At 40.1% G+C, this 18,682-nt stretch overlaps 1 protein-coding gene across 10 annotated transcripts in view; it reads left to right on the top strand.

Moving 5' to 3' along the window:
- LOC135222643 (uncharacterized) overlaps window positions 1–16,156 on the top strand; it is a 33,062-nt gene extending 16,906 nt beyond the window's left edge. For 5 of the 10 annotated variants that reach the window (XM_064260774.1, XM_064260778.1, XM_064260777.1 and 2 more), the window contains exons 2-3: window positions 1,570–3,006; window positions 6,671–6,809. In XM_064260774.1, the coding sequence (XP_064116844.1) occupies window positions 1,581–2,984 (1,404 nt within the window). In that variant the 5' untranslated portion in view covers window positions 1,570–1,580 and the 3' untranslated portion in view covers window positions 2,985–3,006; window positions 6,671–6,809. Of the gene's footprint in view, window positions 1–1,569; window positions 3,007–6,670; window positions 8,170–12,759 lie in introns of those variants that run through there. The other 5 variants (XM_064260782.1, XM_064260780.1, XM_064260783.1 and 2 more) reach the window with 2 other exon arrangements.
- The last annotated feature ends 2,526 nt before the right edge of the window (window positions 16,157–18,682 follow it).

Below are 18,682 nucleotides of genomic sequence, written 5' to 3'. Positions count from 1 at the left end.
TTATTATCTGGAGACACCTGTGACTCCGTTTTCAATAACACTCATAGAGGCATATACTATACTGTTATTGACCAGAGATACCCAGGAACTTTTCAGCAACTTGTGTGTAGTCTTGTATTATTATTAAGACTGCAATTATTTTTTCCAATAAAAAAATTGCACGTGTTCTAGTATCCCATTTTTGCTATAAAACTTAGATTTACACAACATTAATAAGTTCATTTTAGCAGTGCAAGAATTGGGAGGTTTCTTGGGTTCCCCTGAGAGTGTGCTGTGGCTTGCTTAGCAGGCCATGGACCACCCTTTAACCACCCTTTAAGAGCACCTGGTCTGGGATAACTACACTTTATTCACGAATAGGTCTTTGAGTATTTTGTGGATGGTTCTAATCATTTGTATCCAGGTAAGAAAACAAAACTAAGATTCTTCAGTATTTTTACATTTTTCACATTTGCTTTCACTCACCTGTTGCTTCACTATATTTCTTCTTCTCCAGTATCAAGCTGCACTCTGCCTCGCACATCACATCAGCTTCTAACACCTGGATCGTCTTATATGAGAGTTGTGGAATGATCTGCTTTCAGAAATGCAGAATTGAACGTCACATGTTTTAAATTTCCAGTAAATACTGTGCTTCGCTGCCATGGTGTGCTTGTTTCAAAATTCACACTTTTGTGTACCATTATCCATCCTGGCATTCTGCCTTCTTCCAGCTGATGTCTACAGGCACAATAGCTTTTTATTTCATCTGCCAGCTTTGATATGCGACAGAAGGCATCCAGTGCATTCCTCTTCTACTTCTATTTATGAAAACTGTCAACTAAAATTCTATGTTCCTAATGTTTACAATGGCAAACCTATCGATTACGTTATTCACGCAACATCCCTTAATTTTTCCCGTTTGCCACCCTCTACAGAACCACTGTATTTTCACGGTTGCATCATTAAAACTCCTAATCTCTTCTGTTCTGTATGTTCTGCTGTGATCAGGATATCACTTTGCACAATTTACGTGTAGTCCCTCTTGTACGCGAAAAGGCTTTTAAGGATACATTACATAGTGGTAATTTGTATCTAACGTTTTATTCATAAGTTAGTCTTACTTTGTACAAGATCTGGTTATATCTGACAGGAAATTAAGTTTTCAAGAGTGTTGTTTGCTTAGTGGCTGTCTTCAAGGGTTTTAATTTAAAATATGTTATTGAATACAGTTATGTGCATTCCATTTGGATCTCTCAGCTTTTCTTGAGCAGTTTTTGCTGTCAGTTCTATTGACATTACGATTACTGGTAGTCTTACAATACAAAATTCCTTAATTACCACCTGAATATCTTTTTATAACTAAGTGACCAATACAATGAAAGTTTCTCGACTAGTTGTAGTCCAGTTCCTTAAATTTAGTAAGACCGTAGTAGATTTGCTCTCACATGACTTTAGAATCTTGTAGGGTTTTGCATCATCTTTGTTTTAGCTTTGAACTCTTACTTTGCAAAAGGTAGACGATGGAAATTCGTGTTCGCATTACTCCCTGACTGTATCGGAACGTTACAAATCTTCTTCCTCTTGCAGGTTACAAGATAATGGACGAATTGCTTTTTAAAACAAAGGGACCTAAGAGTAAGTTCTTCTGGAGACCTAAAAATGGTAGATCAATTGTACTCCCCAACCACATTTATCAACCATTTGATAATATAGTGAGAACAGTCCATGTAGATGAAGCCTTGCAAATCTGCCAGGAACGAGGAATGGAGCCTAAGCCAATTGATACTCACAGCTGTTTAAACAAACGCACTATAGGAAATACTGATCATCCTTGCAGACGACTAAAGGTTCTCTGGTTTGGCACTCAACCTACAAGTGAGAGTGATACGCATGACTGGTATGGAAACATACAATTTGCTGCTCCTGTTGATATTTTACTAAGCAAGTGGAAATTTTGCTTTCTGGTGGAGCTTATGACAGCTAAAACACATACTACGACACGTGTGCTTGTAACAAACACGGATTACTCTGCTGTGCTTCCAATTTACAATCCACGTCATGAGGGAGGCCCGTGGTACGTTAATTCACAGGGCCATCACCACTTCTTAACTGACTGCTCCCGTTACAACAATGAAGGTTTTAATAGAAACGGGCACAATGTAGAATTTATGATAGAGGTTACTCCACGAGGGAAATTGGGTATTTTGAACGAATGCAGTATTTCCTTCAGGGAGCACTCCCAAGCTTTCGACACGAGGCTTCCTTTGAGGTGCCATCGAACACAGTTCAAGAAAATGGAATGTCCCTTTCCAGTGACTAGAGTTACGGCCTCTCAAATGTATTTTCTTCAGCATGAAAGAATGTGCAGTGTCTATCCAATTTCCACACCTAGACTATCAGGAGATGCTGAATATTATCTCCGATGTTATTATGGTGTGGAAGATAATGCTCCTCATCCTGGTCAGTCAGTTGTCCTATCTGATCGACAACATTTTGCCCCAAATTTTCATCCTCGTCCAATACCGAGAGAGCCTACGATTCAAATCAGCAATTTCTTAAATCTCCAGTATCAAGGACTTGTAGGGTCAGTCCAGAGCTTCTCACAATTGGTAATGCAACAAACACGTGGAACCATGAGAACACCAGGGGGTGTAAGGGGAAACAGATATCAGCAGCAAATGAGTGTTGATCAGACTGGTTCTGTGAATGCCGAAGGTTTCCAGGAACACAGGAATAGAAACAGAGAATGGGAACTCACTCAGAGTGACAACAACAATACACGACTGCGGCAGCACCCACCGAATGCCCCTTCCAGGTCGAGAGCCGAAGAGGAGCAACAGATGCAGATGCAAGTCATACACTCATGGTGGTTGTCTCTTGATTCCTATTGCCGTGATGTTATGATGTGGTTTTGGTCGCAAAACCAACTACAGGATGACTTCTATGTACCAGGCTGGCCAACTCCTCAACAACATCAGCGTCACAATAGAAATCATCATTGACGAATGCCATGGAACTTTCAAAGTAACTTGCAAACAGTATATGTACATATACCTGTTAAGATGACATGATTCTATGAGTTGACTCGTGGTAATTTGCTCAAAATATGCGGTTGCCTATATCATTGTGTTCTGCTGTTTTTCTTTGTTCGGCATTGTTCTGTGACGTTGAATGCCAAGTTGTGTTATTCATCTGTGCTTTGTAACGCCATTCTTTCCTTCATGAGATATTTTATGTAGTTATCACCTATCTATATTTGCTTGGAAGCTGCTTTGAAGGGAGATGTTATTATTACCTTGAAGAAACCGTGATTAATCCTTGACTGACCTCCATTCATATTGTAAAGAATTTTGAAACTGGAGTATCGTTATTAGGCACTGGATCGTCGCTTAGCACAAAATTTGTATAGTGGCATTTCTACCACTTGTTTTAAAAGACTCCTTTAAGACTCCTTTAACATTAGGCAATCATATCAGATGTAATGTATAGTGTGCATGTGTATTCTAAGAAGTTGATTTCATTTGCCTTCATTTCATTTAAACGACATTAATTTAGGATACCTGAACTGGAAAACGATGTTGGTCATTTTAAGAAATTTTATTTTTTATTTTTACATCGTTCTGTATGACGAAATTCATTTGTGATTTGAGTTTGAAACTTTTCATTTCGTTATTGTGATATTACTGTAAATATCCTCTGCATATATAATTAGCTTCATGAATAAGGGATTATACAATAAATCTTGATTTATAATCTGCATTGAAAGTGTTTTTACATTATGTTTTAGATGTTTTACCAAAATTAAAGTAAAAACTTTGCGATTTGATAGAATCATTTTTTAAATAAAGATAATTTTGAATTTCGTGAAGTCTCGGTAAACTTTCTTAATTCCAAGCTTATTATTGCTTTTTTCTTTTTTTTCATTATCATGTCGCTTTCATTGAAACCATTTTTGCACTCTCACAGTCTGCATTCATTTTGTGAAACCCTGTCCTTCAGCTAGCTTCAGTTTTTGTGAAACCCTGTACTTCAGCTAGCTGCAGTTGTTATCGATTTTTTTTTTTTCGTCTTAGTGTCTTGCTTTGATTCTTGCCTGATTATCGCGCTTTCATGTTTTATTGGAAATTCTCTTGTTTAATGTTCCTTCCTGTATTTTTTTTATTTTGTTCTTTTTTTAACCTTTTATCATATTGACAAGACAAATGAAGGAAATGTCATCAGAAGGTTGACTGAAATTGGTGCATCGCTGTAGAGCAGGTGTTCTCAAAGTGGTCGTTATCGACCCCCAGTGGTCAATAGGATCATCCAAGGGGTCTATGAATAACTGAGCAGGGGGTCAAAAGGGGGTCGTTGAATAACTAACGTGTCGGAGAATTAAGTTACATATACTCGTATATCTAAAATTCCAAAGATATTTTCTTACTAGGTGTTACTTTTTTAGCGAACTGAATGTCAAGTACTAAACTAATACTAGTCAAATTGATTCTGACATTGTTTTTGTCTATTTTTAATATTAAATGCTAGTCTAGGGGGTCGATAGAAAATTTGAAACTTCATAAGGGGGTCGAGGAGTTATAAAGTTTGAGAACCCCTGCTGTTGGGCGATGTTTTAATTCAAAATCAAGATTGATATTTGTGGCCTTCCCTGGCTTTTTCTCTGAGGGCCCCAGATGGAGATATTTCATTTATGCAAAATGCAATTCTTTAAAATTTATCCTTTTTGATTTATTATTATTATTAATTTTTATCTTGAGTTTTTTTTTAATATATGATACAGATGTAGAGATGCGTTTCTCCTTGGCAAAAGAATTGTATTGTCGCACAGAGAAGATTTAATTCATTTATTTAGTGTCGATATTTGTCGGAATTTTTCCCTCTGTCTGGGATGGTGTAGGACTTATAGCCTGTGGCCTTAAAGACGAAAAAAAAATAATAACTAAACCTTACTGTGGTTCTTAACCTCGAGGCACGCGCCACCCTAGGTGGTTGTCAGCAATTTCCAGGGGAGGCGCGAGCCCTAAGAAAAACAATAAAAACTAATTATATTCGTCATTCTCTTAACAGGAGTAGGAAATAATATTCAGAAGTTTATGATAAAAAGCAAAAGTATTGTCGCCTTATAACGTTACTTTCCCAGAGTCTACTACTCTAGTTAGGCTCGTTGGGCTGACTAGGTTTCGTAATTATTGACCTTCCTTCCTATCGCTCGAAACCCCACCCCTTCTCTCTCTCTCTCTCTCTCGTCTCTTCTCTTCTCTTCTCTCTACTCTCTCTCTCTCTTTTTGTTATCATGGGAGGGAAAAAAATTTACTCATAGATGCCAAGGGGGGGGGGGGGGGGACCGTGGGGGGGACCGTGAAAAGGAGCAACTATTAGAGGGGGCGTGGTAATAAAAAGGTTAAGAATCCCAACTATCTAAGCGGGAAAGGTCCAGTTAGATCAGGGTCGTTTTTTTTTTTTTTCATTTTTTATTAAGTTTGAACAACAAATTTAGTTTTATAATAGAATTATAACCCCCCCCCCCCCCCCCCCCCCCCCCACCCCCCCGATCTTGCTGGACCTTCACTTAGATGTTTGTTGATTTCACCCTTGAGACCTGGCTATATAATATATATATAGTCCTACACCATCTTTGGAGGGGATCCTCCCAGTCGCAGGGAAATATATATTCCGACAATATGTACCTTCCTGTTTTGAGGTCATGCGATTATCAAGATGCATTTTTGCCTGAACCAAATTAAGACTTGGTGGTCTACACCTCATAATTAACCAGTCGTCATTGGCAAGTTCTTGACCATTACGCGTTGCTTTTTTTTTTTTATACCAAATCCCCATCCCTAGTAGCGACCCACCTGAGTTGACTGGCTACCAGGTACTTCATTCACAGCCGGGGTGAACAGATGCATTAGTACTTAACGACGTACCTAAAGTTTTCATATATATATATATATATATATATATATATATATATGTATATGTATATGTATATCGTCCTATTTACTGGTGGGATGAGAATCACAACCACTAGATCATGCGGTTCCAGTGATAATATACGTAGATATTGGCAATATTTACTTATTAACCGTGAATACCGACCAAAGAGCTGCATGACATGTTACAAAATGTCTCTTCTATTCATAATCTCTCTCTCTCCTTCTCTCTCCTCTCTCTCTCTCGTCGTCTCTCTCCCCCCCTCCTCTCCTTCTCTCTCTGTTTTTTTTTTTTTTTTTTTTTTTGCCCCGCCCCCCCCCCCTCCCTTCTCCCCATCTCGGATCCTCTCATCCCCTCTCTCGTTCTCTCTCTCTCTTTTTTTTTATTTATACTGGCAATATCCCTATCCAAGCTGTGCACTAGTTTCAGTCATCTGTATGAAAACAAACTTGATCTAGAAAATTTTGTATGAATAAAGCAACGTAATGAGAGCTGGAAACATCTCTAGTGCGTTAAGTGAACGAACTTGCAATTTACCATTTATAAAGCTATTTTTGACAGAATATAAATTTTACTGAGTTTGTTTCTTTAAATATATAAGTATGCAAACGTCACCACCATTAGCTACAGCCGTCTATTAGATTTCAGAGTGAAGAGACAGATGTTTGGCATCCCAGCCATAAGAGAAATGTTTAAATGGCATAATATCGCTCATCCTTCAAATGCTTCTCTCACATTTTGGTGTTTTCTTCCACAGGACAACGTACGTGATGAACTGCTCTTTGTAAGCAACGGACTTAAACGGAGGACTTACTGGAGGCCAGGTAACAGGAGATCAATTGCACTCGGAGACTCTTCGTATCAACCCTTCCACCAAATAGTGCGAACAGTTCATGTTCCGGATGCCATTCAAATTTGCTCGCATCAGGAGATGCAGCCAAGACCCATTCTCGCCAGCAGTATTATCAACAACTCCAAGCTGAAGGACACCCGCCACCCTTGCAGGGACATCAAAGTTCTTTGGTTCGGGACGCAGAATCTTCGAGACCTTGACAATGAAGACGACCATGACTGGTACGGAAACGTGCAGTTCGCAACGTCTGCCGAGATACTTCTCAAATGCTGGAAGTATTATTACCTAGTAGAAATGGAAACAAAAACCAGGTACACAACTAGCCACCTGCTGGTCACAAACACCAATTATTCTGAAGTATTGCCACCTTATAATCCGTGGAAGAAAGGAGGACCTTGGTATGTTGATTCTGATGGCCACTATGTATTGAATGATTGCTCACGTTATAATAATGAAGGCTCCAACGAAAAGGGTCACGTCCTCGAGTTCATGATAGAGGTTACTGAATGTGGCCGGAAGGCCATTTTAGATGTATGTATGTTGTCTTTTAGAAATCACTCTGCATCATCCTTCAGCTCGAAGGAGGTTTCAAAATGCCACCAAAGTCGTCTCAGGAAGCTAAAGTGCCCATCACCAATTGGCTGCTCTGCTGCAGCTCGACAGTTCTTTGATGAGCACCACTGCATAGGCCAGGTCTCTTCCGTGGCGTATCCCAAGCTCTCTGTGAAAGCTGCAAAGTACTTGAAGCTCTGTACTCTGTCCCATGGACAGCGTCACCAACACGATTCAGTTACTAGTTTGGCAATTCCCCCACAACCAAAGAGTCCAATTATATCTTACCTTGAAAACTTTCAACGTGTTCTGTGCATAGATAAATTCAATTTGCCTCAACAGCTTCCTGTGGGAACAATGCAGCAAAAAGCCGGAGACTGGTCGCGTGTTATTCCACAAAATGGTTTGCATTCTTCACAGCCATCAGGTTTGATTCAACAAAGAAGTCATTCGAGAAATTTTGCCCAAAATTATATGTTACTGTTGCCGAACTTGATAGGATTGCAACAAATCAAAATGATTTCCAGTGGAATTGCATCTGGTTGTCCCTTATATTATTCTTCATGGGCAAAGAAAGGAAACGCCCAGTGAAAGAAATCTGATGCTATTCCTTTTAAATGTCCGGGTAATTCTAAGCCCTCATTCCGCAGTAAAGTAGACTATGGCAGTTGACGTTTTCCTACGTTATTTTACTTAATGAACAAGAATTTAAAGTAATATTTATTCGGACGACTGTAATTAACCCCCAAGGGCCAGTACTAAACACGGCGAAATACATTGGACGCCCCAATCCCTAATGGATGTCGTATCCGCGGTTACGTTCCTTGCAGTCCATGCGGAACTATTCTTTAGAACTACCCTGCAAGAAACGTAACCGCGGATACGACATCCACAAGGGATAGGGGGGGGGGGGGGGGGGGGGACGGTTCCCCAATGTATTTCGCCGTGTTTAGTACTGGCCCTTGGGGGTTAATTACAGTCGTCGAATATCTTACGATATTTGATTTTAACCTGCAAGGTTTGAATGTTGTATTTCAAACTTGGAACATTTACAAGTTATTTCAGTGCCGATTACCTAATGTTGGTTAAGTGAAGTGCGATTATAGAGGTAGATTATCAAGGTAGAACCACAGGTCTCAATCCGTCTCATAATTAACATTTTAATTAATTTCACATGTTTTAACAGCTGCATATACCAAATTACTCTGATTCACAGATCACCCATATTGTGATAACACAAATTGAACTTATTAGAAATGAACTATGTAGTATCGAGAGAGATTTTTGATTTGCTATGATCTTCCAAACAAAACACTTCATGCCCTTATTGCTAGCGTCCATTTTGTTATCTAACAGCATATAAGCAACACTGTATGCCCCTGGTCAGAGAATTTGTGGAGGTATCTTCATAAATCTCTGTGGTGGGTAACACGATCAATCACAACTTTTGCCTTTGGTGGTGAGTTGTGTACCTCAAAATTGGTCACCAGTGAGTGGAAGGATATAAGTGCAATTACGTTATGGTCATGTTACATTCCTATTAACCTTGTGTAATTATTATTTTATCTGATGCAAATGTAATAGATGAATATTGAATAAAATACGACTTATCTTCTTGGTGCTATATCATCTCCTACAGGAAGAAAGTGCAAGTTAGAAGTTTCTAACCAAGGTATAGTAATCTCTTGATTATCAAGTACTCGACGTTATTCGGAAGATTTAGGAAAACCGCTCTCCGATGACTGGCAACACTGCGTGGTCCAACGAAATATTGGTAACTGCCTGCGCTCATACTGAGACCAAACAAGGCGTGATCCGATCTCCAGCTTACTCGGGCCGGGTGATAAAATCTACGGTAAAACAGTGTTGTTTCACCGACGAAAATTAAAATAAATACGCTACATTCTATTTGAAATAATTGTTCTGTACTGTTTAACATGCACATTTTAAATTTTTTACGTTGTCATTGTAACAGATAAATCATATATATCCAATCCAAAAACTCCTGTATCTTTAACTCAACGGGAAACTTTTTTTTCTTTTTTTTTCAGACCTTTTTAGGCTCTTTCATAGGGCTTTCCTACCCCCAAACACCACAATAAAAGTATAGTTTGTTGGTTTATTCCCCGGGCATGCGAAAAAGACTTGATGTGGGTGGAAGGACCAGGAAAAGTCACCAAGGGAGAGGGTCGGATGGCTATAGTTGATTCACATCAACCGTGCATTTGATGTCCAGGCCAGTCCCTTACGACGCTCTTGATTTGCTGTTGATAAGCCAATCACAGGGCTGGAATCTCTGTCTCTCTCTCGAGAGTTCACATGGGGAGGATGTGTTCCACCTCTCCTGAGGGATACGTCTTTCAGGTGAGGTGGAACATACATCCTGCCTATGTGAACTCTCTCGAGAGACTAAGATTCCAGCCCTGCGATTGGTTTATCAACAGCCAATCAGGAGCGTTCCTGATTTGCTGTTGATAAGCCAATCACAGGGCTGGAATCTCTCAGTCTCTCTCGAGAGTTCACATGGGGAGGATGTGTGTTCCACCTTTCCTGAGGGATACTTCTTTCAGGAGAGGTGGAACATACATCCCTCCTATGTGAACTCTCGAGAGAGACAGAGAGATTCCAGCCCTGCGATTGGCTTATCAACAGCCAAGCAGGAGCGTCGTAAGGGACTGGTCCAGACGTCAAATGCACGGTTGATGTGAATCTACTATAGTTGCCATGGGAGAGGGGTGGTAGGTAGTTAGACTATTTACAGGCAGACACTGCCAGGGAAAGGTTGTTTGGGAAAGAGGGTGGCCAGGGAGGAAGTTTCCCAGGGGGGAGCGGGCGCCAGCGTGTTGGTTGGATGGATGGAGAGATGTAGGCGGGCGTTTGAATTTGTTAAGAGCTTTTTTACTTTTTATCTCCATTTTATTAAAAAATATTGCATTGTAACTTATTAAAATAATCAAGGCTGAAGCCAAGAGAGAACAATTCGTATTCAAAAGTTAGTCTATAACGCACTTACACAATAAACTTTTTTTTTTTTTTTTTTTTTTTTTTACACTATTCTCATTCGTATTTTTACTGTATTTGACTTTTTTTTTTCTGTTTTCACAAAATCCGGGCAGAAACGCAGTTGAAACCCCGCAGTGTGTGTTTGTGTATGTGTAGCGATACACACCTGCACACTGCTTTCCTTTTGGTTGAGGAGTTACAAGGATTAGGATGTCTCAAAGTCCATCCGGGGAGACATCGTGTCTTCACAAAGGGAAGACAATTTATGAAAAGCTCAGCCTGTTGCCTTCATCAATTACAAAATTAGTGTATCAATTTTTTTTTATTACTTTGCTGTGAATTTCAACATTATATACGAGATGAAAATACATCATAAGTGATGAAAGGTTCTCTTGCGTACTGTTATTATATGTGTGGATAGTCACATAAAAGTCGACTATAAAACAAAAGCCTAAATGGTTTCGTCAACATTGTTGAAATACCGCAAGTAGATGTGAAGACATGTAGTATACAAGTAACGCTTCCGTGATTAAAAGAAAATGGTCATCATGTTTACCGTGGTCACTTTTTGGGACTGTTCTCAATATGAAGCTGCTTTAGACACGATGTAAACACGGTGTTTCACACACATTTTGCTGCTCTGCTACCAATCCGGTGGTCCGAAGTTCGATTCCCGGCTCGGCCAACGCGGAATCGGAGGAATTGATTTCCGGAGATAGAAATTAATTTCTCGATATAATGTGGTTCGGATCCCACAATAAGCTGTAGGTCCCGTTGTTAGGTGACCAATTGATTCCTAGCCACGTAAAAATATCTAAAACTTCGGGCCAGCCCTGGAAGAGCTGTAATCGGCTCGGTGGTCTGGTAAAACTAAGACATCTTAAATTTTTTCCGTTAATCCAGATTATCGATAGATTACTTGAAATGGTTTCCACATAAAAATCAGCCACATGGTAGTGCAAGAGAACTGTGTGGTCAGCAGATGTTGTTCCAGTGTTTGTTTGTTTGTTTGTTTGGTGCTTTTACGTTGCATGGAACGAGTGGTTATTCAGCAACGGGACCAACGGCTTTACGTGACTTCCGAACCACGTCGAGAGTGAACTTCTATCACCAGAAATACACATCTCTCACTCCTCAATAGAATGGCCGAGAATTGAACCCGCGACCACCGAGAAAGAACGCTAATACCATACCAACCACGCCGCTGAGGCGCTATTTTCCAGTGTGTGTATATGGGACGGCGTAGCGTTACAGATTATGTTCTGAAAGCTTTGTGTTTTCCGTGGTCCAGCGGATAATGTGTTTTCGGCGGTCCAGTGGACAAAGGATATCTTATTTGTGTTCCATGAAGCTGCATGTGTTGCGACATTTGTCGTTATTCCGATGGTTTGGACTTGAAAATTGGAAGAATGTGGAAGTGCCGGTGTAAGGACTGGAAAGAGCGGCCACAGTTCAAGTCTCAGGCGCCGCTTAAGAGGGACAGATATGACACGAGAAGCGCACTCTATGAGCCGCAGTGCTCTTTTGAGCCATATCAGTGGAGTGATAGGGATCAAAAGAAATCAAATAAGAATATCTATATCGAGTTCAAAATGCTGATGGAAACTGTTTTAGAGGAAATGTTTTATTCTGCACGTTAAGGCCTGTCCACACTATGAAACATTGCTTGCAAACAGTTTATACGAGATTCACAGTGCCTGTTCCTTATGGGATCCTCCGTTTCATTGGGAGAGGCGGAAGGAAAACAGGGTATGGGACGTTGCAAACTGTTTATAAACAATGTTTCCTAGTGTGAACGGCCCTTTAAAGACAAATTTTTCATTTTTATTAATAATAAACCTGTAATAAAAATAAGATTTTTTTCTGGAACAACTGCAATGTATCCCTCCTGTTACACCCCATTCAGACCTTTCGACTATCAATTTCTCTGCCAGTGCTGAATGACCTCATAGGTCCAAGTGCTTGGCCTAAATTCTATATTGACTTGAATTTATAGAGAGCGCCTAAGAATACTCTCTCTCTCTCTCTCTCTCTCTCTCTCTCTCTCTCTCTCTCTCTCTAAGGGATCTTGACAAGTTTTCCTCTGTCTCTTGATTTTATATGAATTATAGAAATCGCTAGATAGAGAGAGAGAGAGAGAGCATTCTCAGACAAATATGACGGATGCGTGTGCACGAGAGAAAGAGAGAGAGTGAGTGAAACCACTGCACTACAAAATCGGGAAGCGCATAGCAATATTTGCATATACATTATTTCTCATTAACATATTCAATTTTCAGATGAAGGACCAATCACTCGTTATTTCACATTTACCGGATAAAGCCGAGTAAAGGACCACTCTGATTATATTTGATAATGGTCTTGTTATTTTCCCTCGCAAGGTACAACTCGACTGGTATAACGCATAACCCCATACTAGTAACTTCTCATCTTTTCAGAGCTATCCAATGGACGACTTACTCTTCGAGAAGAAAGGTCCAAACCCGAAGGTGCTTTGGAGACCACACCATGGAAGACCAGTTGCTCCCAGTGCTTCTTCTTATCGGCCGTTCCAGCAGATAGTGAGAACTATTCACGTCCAGGACGCGCTTCATGCTTGTTTGGATCAAATACTACAGCCTAAGCCCATCTACTCGAAGAGCACTCTCAACAGGTCCTTTCTGGAAAAATCAAAATCAAACCATCCTTGTAAAAACCTGATGGTTTTGTGGTTTGGCACGGAGCCTCCACGCAATCAAGGCAATGAGGAAATGCATGACTGGTATGGAAATGTTCAGTTTGGTGTTTCAACAGATTTTCTTATGCACCGCTGGAAGAACTTCTACCTTGTCGAAATGGAAACAACTCCCAAGCACACTGTCAGCCGTATACTGATAACAAATAGAGACTACTCGAAGGTCTTGCCGCTCTATGACCCGTGGCAAGAAGGAGGCCCTTGGTACATTACCTCAAAAGGCCATTTTGTTCTCACAGACTGCTCCCGTTACAATGGTGAGGGCATGAACAAGAACGGTCATACACTTGAACTCATGATTGAAGGAAAAGTACTGGACCAGATGGCCATCTTAAATGAATGCATCATAACATTTCGAAATCACTCCAAAACAGTAAGAGACGGAGAACATGCATTGGCATTGTGTCATCGTAGTAGATTTTCCAAAGAAAATTGCCCTTCGCCGTTGACGAGCGTACAGGCCTCTATAAGGTTCTTTGATCAACATAGACGCATGGCAATGATCTCTCCTGTTGCAACGCCTCGACTGTCCGAGAGTGCAGAGAAGTACAGGAGATTATTTTATACGACTTTCACAGTGCCTGTACCTTATGGGACTTTTCTATCCTTGCCTAGGAAACCTCCGGTTCCTTGGGAGAGGCGGAAGGATAACAGGGTATGGGACGTTGCAGAAGAGGGTGGTTGGTGGACTCATGGAAAGCCACAGAAAACTGGATTCTTCAAGAAAAATGTCGACAAATTGCCATGCGAAAAGCACTAACTTGTCTAGATCTGAATTCGTGGGGCTCCCACTCTCACTTAAGTACAATCATCCAAATGCTTGTTTATCATACAAATGATTTCAAAATTTGTTTTTAATTCATCTGAGTAGCAGTTTCTGGTGTTCTTGTACAGACAACTGGTCTATCGAATAAGACAGCAACACCAACGTACTTAATCAGTTACCTAAGGAAGAAGCATGATTTACCATCACCTTGAAAATGCCAAGCGATTACCCAGAAGGTTCATTTACTTTATCTGGAACAGATAGATGATAAATGCGAACCTGGGTGGAAAACTGAATCCGAAATTAAATCAACACAAAGGATCTATAATTAGCCAGAGCTTTATGGTCATATACCACCTAAGTTTTAGTATGCCTAGCTTATAGATTGTAGCCTCATCGGCTTTGAAGGGTACCTTGTGGAAAAGTGGCCGATTTCTCAGGCGTGACGTTTGAAACTGTAAACATCTTTTTGAAAGGAATAATAACGATGGGGTATTAGCCCTCAAAGAAGACGTAGAAAACGGGAAACTATTCTTCTCGTGTGACTAAATGAGCGCCTTGCAGGAAGCCAAAGGAAATCGGCTTATGAGATCGTGAAGTGAAGTTATCGTATCCCAGTTATCTTCGAATATAACTGTTGAATACGTTAATTGATATGACGTTTCCTAAGGCCATTTTTATGCTGATTACTTCTAAATTTGATATTATAACGAGTACACCAGTAACTGATATATCGCGAGACAAGAGATGATAGAGTCATAATATGTAAACATATAGTAGAATGAGTGCACTGACATCATAAGGTAATTTCGGCGTGTCATGATATTCATGTCAAGAACAGCGCATGACTTGTGCAGCTTACTGAATGTAATGATGCCCCGAGAGAAGAAATTTCATTCAAAATTGATATGAACGAGTTACTATTTTGGATTTATGGACTTGTATAAACAAACTCGAACTGAAAATAGGAGATAACTTTGGTTTCTGAGTTACAGTTTTCAGTAGAAATAGAAAAATAAAATTTTTATGGCCATGTTCTTACAATTCAAATTCAAAGATAATTCATGGCATTTTATTTAATAATTGAAGGTATTGTAAGTAATTAGTCATTGCTAAACAAAGCAAGCTTGCTTACGTGGAAGTGGGAGATGCTACCGACATTGTCAAAGAAAAATCACTATTGACGCAGAAACCCTGAGTTAGTTAGTCTTATTATTTTACTATCTTTGCAGAAAACTGTACTGTGTTCTGTTAAGTAATAGGTACATAAATAACACCTCACACGATTGTACGAAGTGAGAACGGGAACCATAAATTTATGCGGGAAACATATGTTAGCCCATACATTGATATTGCTATGAAATACAGAAGAGACCAGAAAACATTCGTGTAATTAACGTACATGTCAATGATGATCGTGATCGTAAAATGTAATATGTTACAAAGTTACATGTCACTGTTACAGAGGGAAGTATGTATAAGCGTTTTCTAAATAACACTGTATATATCTTAAGTGCTGCTGATTTTAAGATCTGATAGTGATTCCGGCTGATATGGTATAATTCTGGTCCAGAAAAAACGTTGTTGCTTCCCAGTGGGACATTAATGTATATGTTAACGCTAATTCTTTTCTGGATGCCACAATTTCAACCTGTAGCTATACTTGGTCCGTCATGTTACCTTCTAGTTTTAGCCCGTTGGAAATCGAGTTACTGGGTGTTCATTATCTACTACATCCGATCTTCCGAACTTTGATTTTTTTTTTCCCTTTTGCTCCTGACTCTTATTATATACCCTTGCTCCCACAAAGGTTAATTCCAGCTTATCCTTTCCCTCTCTGTTATCTTCTTGTTTTTAAGTGTGTAGCAACCTGCTCATCGCTAATTAGATTTGGAACGTATGAATTTCATACCCCTGGGATGTCATCAGGGTCAGGATATTCCCGTTTAAACTGCTACTTTTATTCACTGCCTCTGCATTTTACACTAGATTCTTGAGAGTTCGCTTCTCTCTTCTCTTGTTCTTTCTTCAATTCTTGCCACTAGTCCCGTGCTGTCTCCTCATCCACATGCTGATTTTCTCTCTAAATGGGGGATCCCTGAAGAGGGGTAGAACCTTTGGTGTACCGCATGACGTATTTACCTAGGTTCTTCGCGGCGTCCCTTAGGCCACTAGCTGCAACCTCTCTCATTCTCTTTAATGCACCTCCATTCATATCCCAGACTTGTATCGAGGGCGGTTGGTCGGCCCAAAATTTCTGGCAATCCATATTTTTTGTGACTATCCTTTTCATTGAACTGTACTTACAAAATAATATAACAATCTCTTGTTTTTTTTTTGGCAGGACTTTTTTTTAAATTGTGTTACTAAACATTAACATCATTCTTTAGTAGTAGGAAATACAAGAGTGATAGGAGGGAATATGACATATACCTATATATGCAATGACATTTATAGAAGAAAAGGTCCAGTTTTGGGAAAAAAGAACCCCTCTATAATAATAAAAAAAAAAAAAACTGGTTACGAGCCTGTATCCTCGTTGTACCATTTCACTTTCCACCCTCTCATAACAATTGTTACTTAGCGCAACTGCTTTGAGGTTTTCCTCCTGTTACACATTCAAAACCTTTTTACGCACTATTTCCCTTCCAGCGCTGAATGACCTCATAGGTTCCATCGTTGGAACTTTGGCCTAAGTTTTGTATTCCGTTCTATTCTAAATAGGAGACTTCAAACGCCATTATCTCCTCTGCTATCAACAGGTTGGAGCATATTATTCATCACCCAACACATTCTTGAGCGTCACACCGTCCTTCCTTATTTTCGACCATTATTTCAAATCTTATCCACCCAACTGTTCGCACGATACTTCTTCACTTTTCAGGTATTGTGACCACTGCCTTATCACGGTGACCTCTCCCGTCACCACTCCGCAACATGCTTGGTAACTTCAGTTCGATATAAATTAATCAATAGAGCATTGCCAACATCCACACACACCCCCGCCAACCCCCTACTCCCTTACTCCAACCCCCTCCCTTACTCCCCGCACTCTGACCCCACCCTTACTCACTAATCCCCTCGCCCCACCCTTACTCACTAATACCGTCTCCTAAAATTCTCTTCTTCGTTTGCACGAATTGTTTAACAAAGCTCTGGGAAGGAATACTTATTTAAAAGTTCTCTCTCTCTCTCTTCTCTCTCTCTCTCTCCTCTCTCTCTCTCTCTCTCTCTTATATATATATATTATATATATATATATATATATATATATATATATATATATAATATTATGTATATACTTAAAAACAATTATTATTTATCATTTAATTTATTTTCATCTCTCAGTGAGACTAGTACTATGGTAGATTCACATCACCCGTGCATCTGATGTCTAGGCCAGTCCCTTATGACGCTCCTGATTGGCTGTTGATAAGCCAATCACAGGGCTGGAAACTGTCAGTCTCTCTAGGGAGTTCACATAGGCAGGATGTATGTTCCACCTCTCCTGAGGGATACGTCTTTCAAAAGTATCCCTCAGGAGAGGTGGAACATACATCCTTCCTATGTGAACTCTCGAGAGAGACTGAGAGTTTCCAGCCCCGTGATTGGCTTATCAACAGCCAATCTGGAGCGTCGTAAGGGACTGGCCTAGACATCAGATGCACGGGTGATGTGAATCTTAGTAACTGTTACTCGACCAAACATTGAATTTAACATGATGCCTCGTCCCCTTCATTTGATGTTTTGTACACTCATTCCCCGGGGGGGGGGTACCTCAGCGACCCTATAACATGTCTGTGACCCCAAATAATGAGCATTCCGACCCCACTTGGGGTCCCTACCCCTGATTTGGGAGCCCCTGGTCTAAGTTCCACCTTTAGCTCCTTGCACTTCTTCTGATCTGAATCTCATTATCTTGCTGTCCAACCTCTCTAACTCCCTCTTTTCACTGTCTTAGGAGCTGAATGGCCCAAAAGTGCCCCAGTGCTTGGCTTGACAGCCTAAATTTCGTGTTTTCATCGCAAAAAACAACCGATGAAAAGCGCCTCAGTGGCGTGGTCGGTATGATGTTGGCGTGCTACCTCAGTGGCCGCGAGTTTGATTCTCGGGCATTCCACTGAGGGGTAAGAGATGTGCATTTCTGGTGATAGAAGTTCACGCTCGACGTGGTCCGGAAGTCACGTAAAGCCGTTGGTCCCGTTGCTGAATAACCACTGGTTATGCAACGTAAAAACACCATACAAACAAACAAACAAACAACCGATGAAACAATATTTGCAGAAAAGGAAAACAAACATTAGACAAAACTACGGGTTAAAAGTGAGGTTACTCCAAACAGTCACGGAACAGTGTAAAATGCTTCGACTGTTTCAGTGCCTCAAAATTATAGTAAACTTACAAAGATTTTGAATTGATTTCCATCATCATCATCTGAAGAAAACCTCAGTATTGTCATTCCATTGCAACGTTGAACTAAAACTGGATAAAACGAAGCAAAACTACAGATATTTTCTGGGGTCAAATTGTAGTGTTGGGAAAACAAATGTGTCATGTAATGTCTTAGAAATACTGAAAGTGAGGCCGAAATGTTTTCAAGACGGTCTGTCAACACATATGGTATTGTGGATATCCTGAATTATGCGTTCGATAAGGCAGCGCTCAAGAAGTGTTTATCACTTCGTCGCAGACATTCTCAACTCCTGTGTTTGCCATTACATGTAATACTTTTTATCATCATATCATTATTTATATCCTATGTTGCTCCTTGATTTATTTCGTGTAATGTATGTTTAAGCCAGTATTTCTGCTATATAATTATCTCTTATTCTGCCTCAGTATTACCCTTCGATATTTTCTT

Source organism: Macrobrachium nipponense, chromosome 8 (genome assembly GCF_015104395.2).
Source record: "Macrobrachium nipponense isolate FS-2020 chromosome 8, ASM1510439v2, whole genome shotgun sequence".
In the NCBI taxonomy this organism is placed as follows: Eukaryota; Metazoa; Arthropoda; class Malacostraca; order Decapoda; family Palaemonidae; genus Macrobrachium; species Macrobrachium nipponense.
Note: the sequence above shows the minus strand (reverse complement) of the source record. Positions and strands in the feature narration are given on the sequence as shown.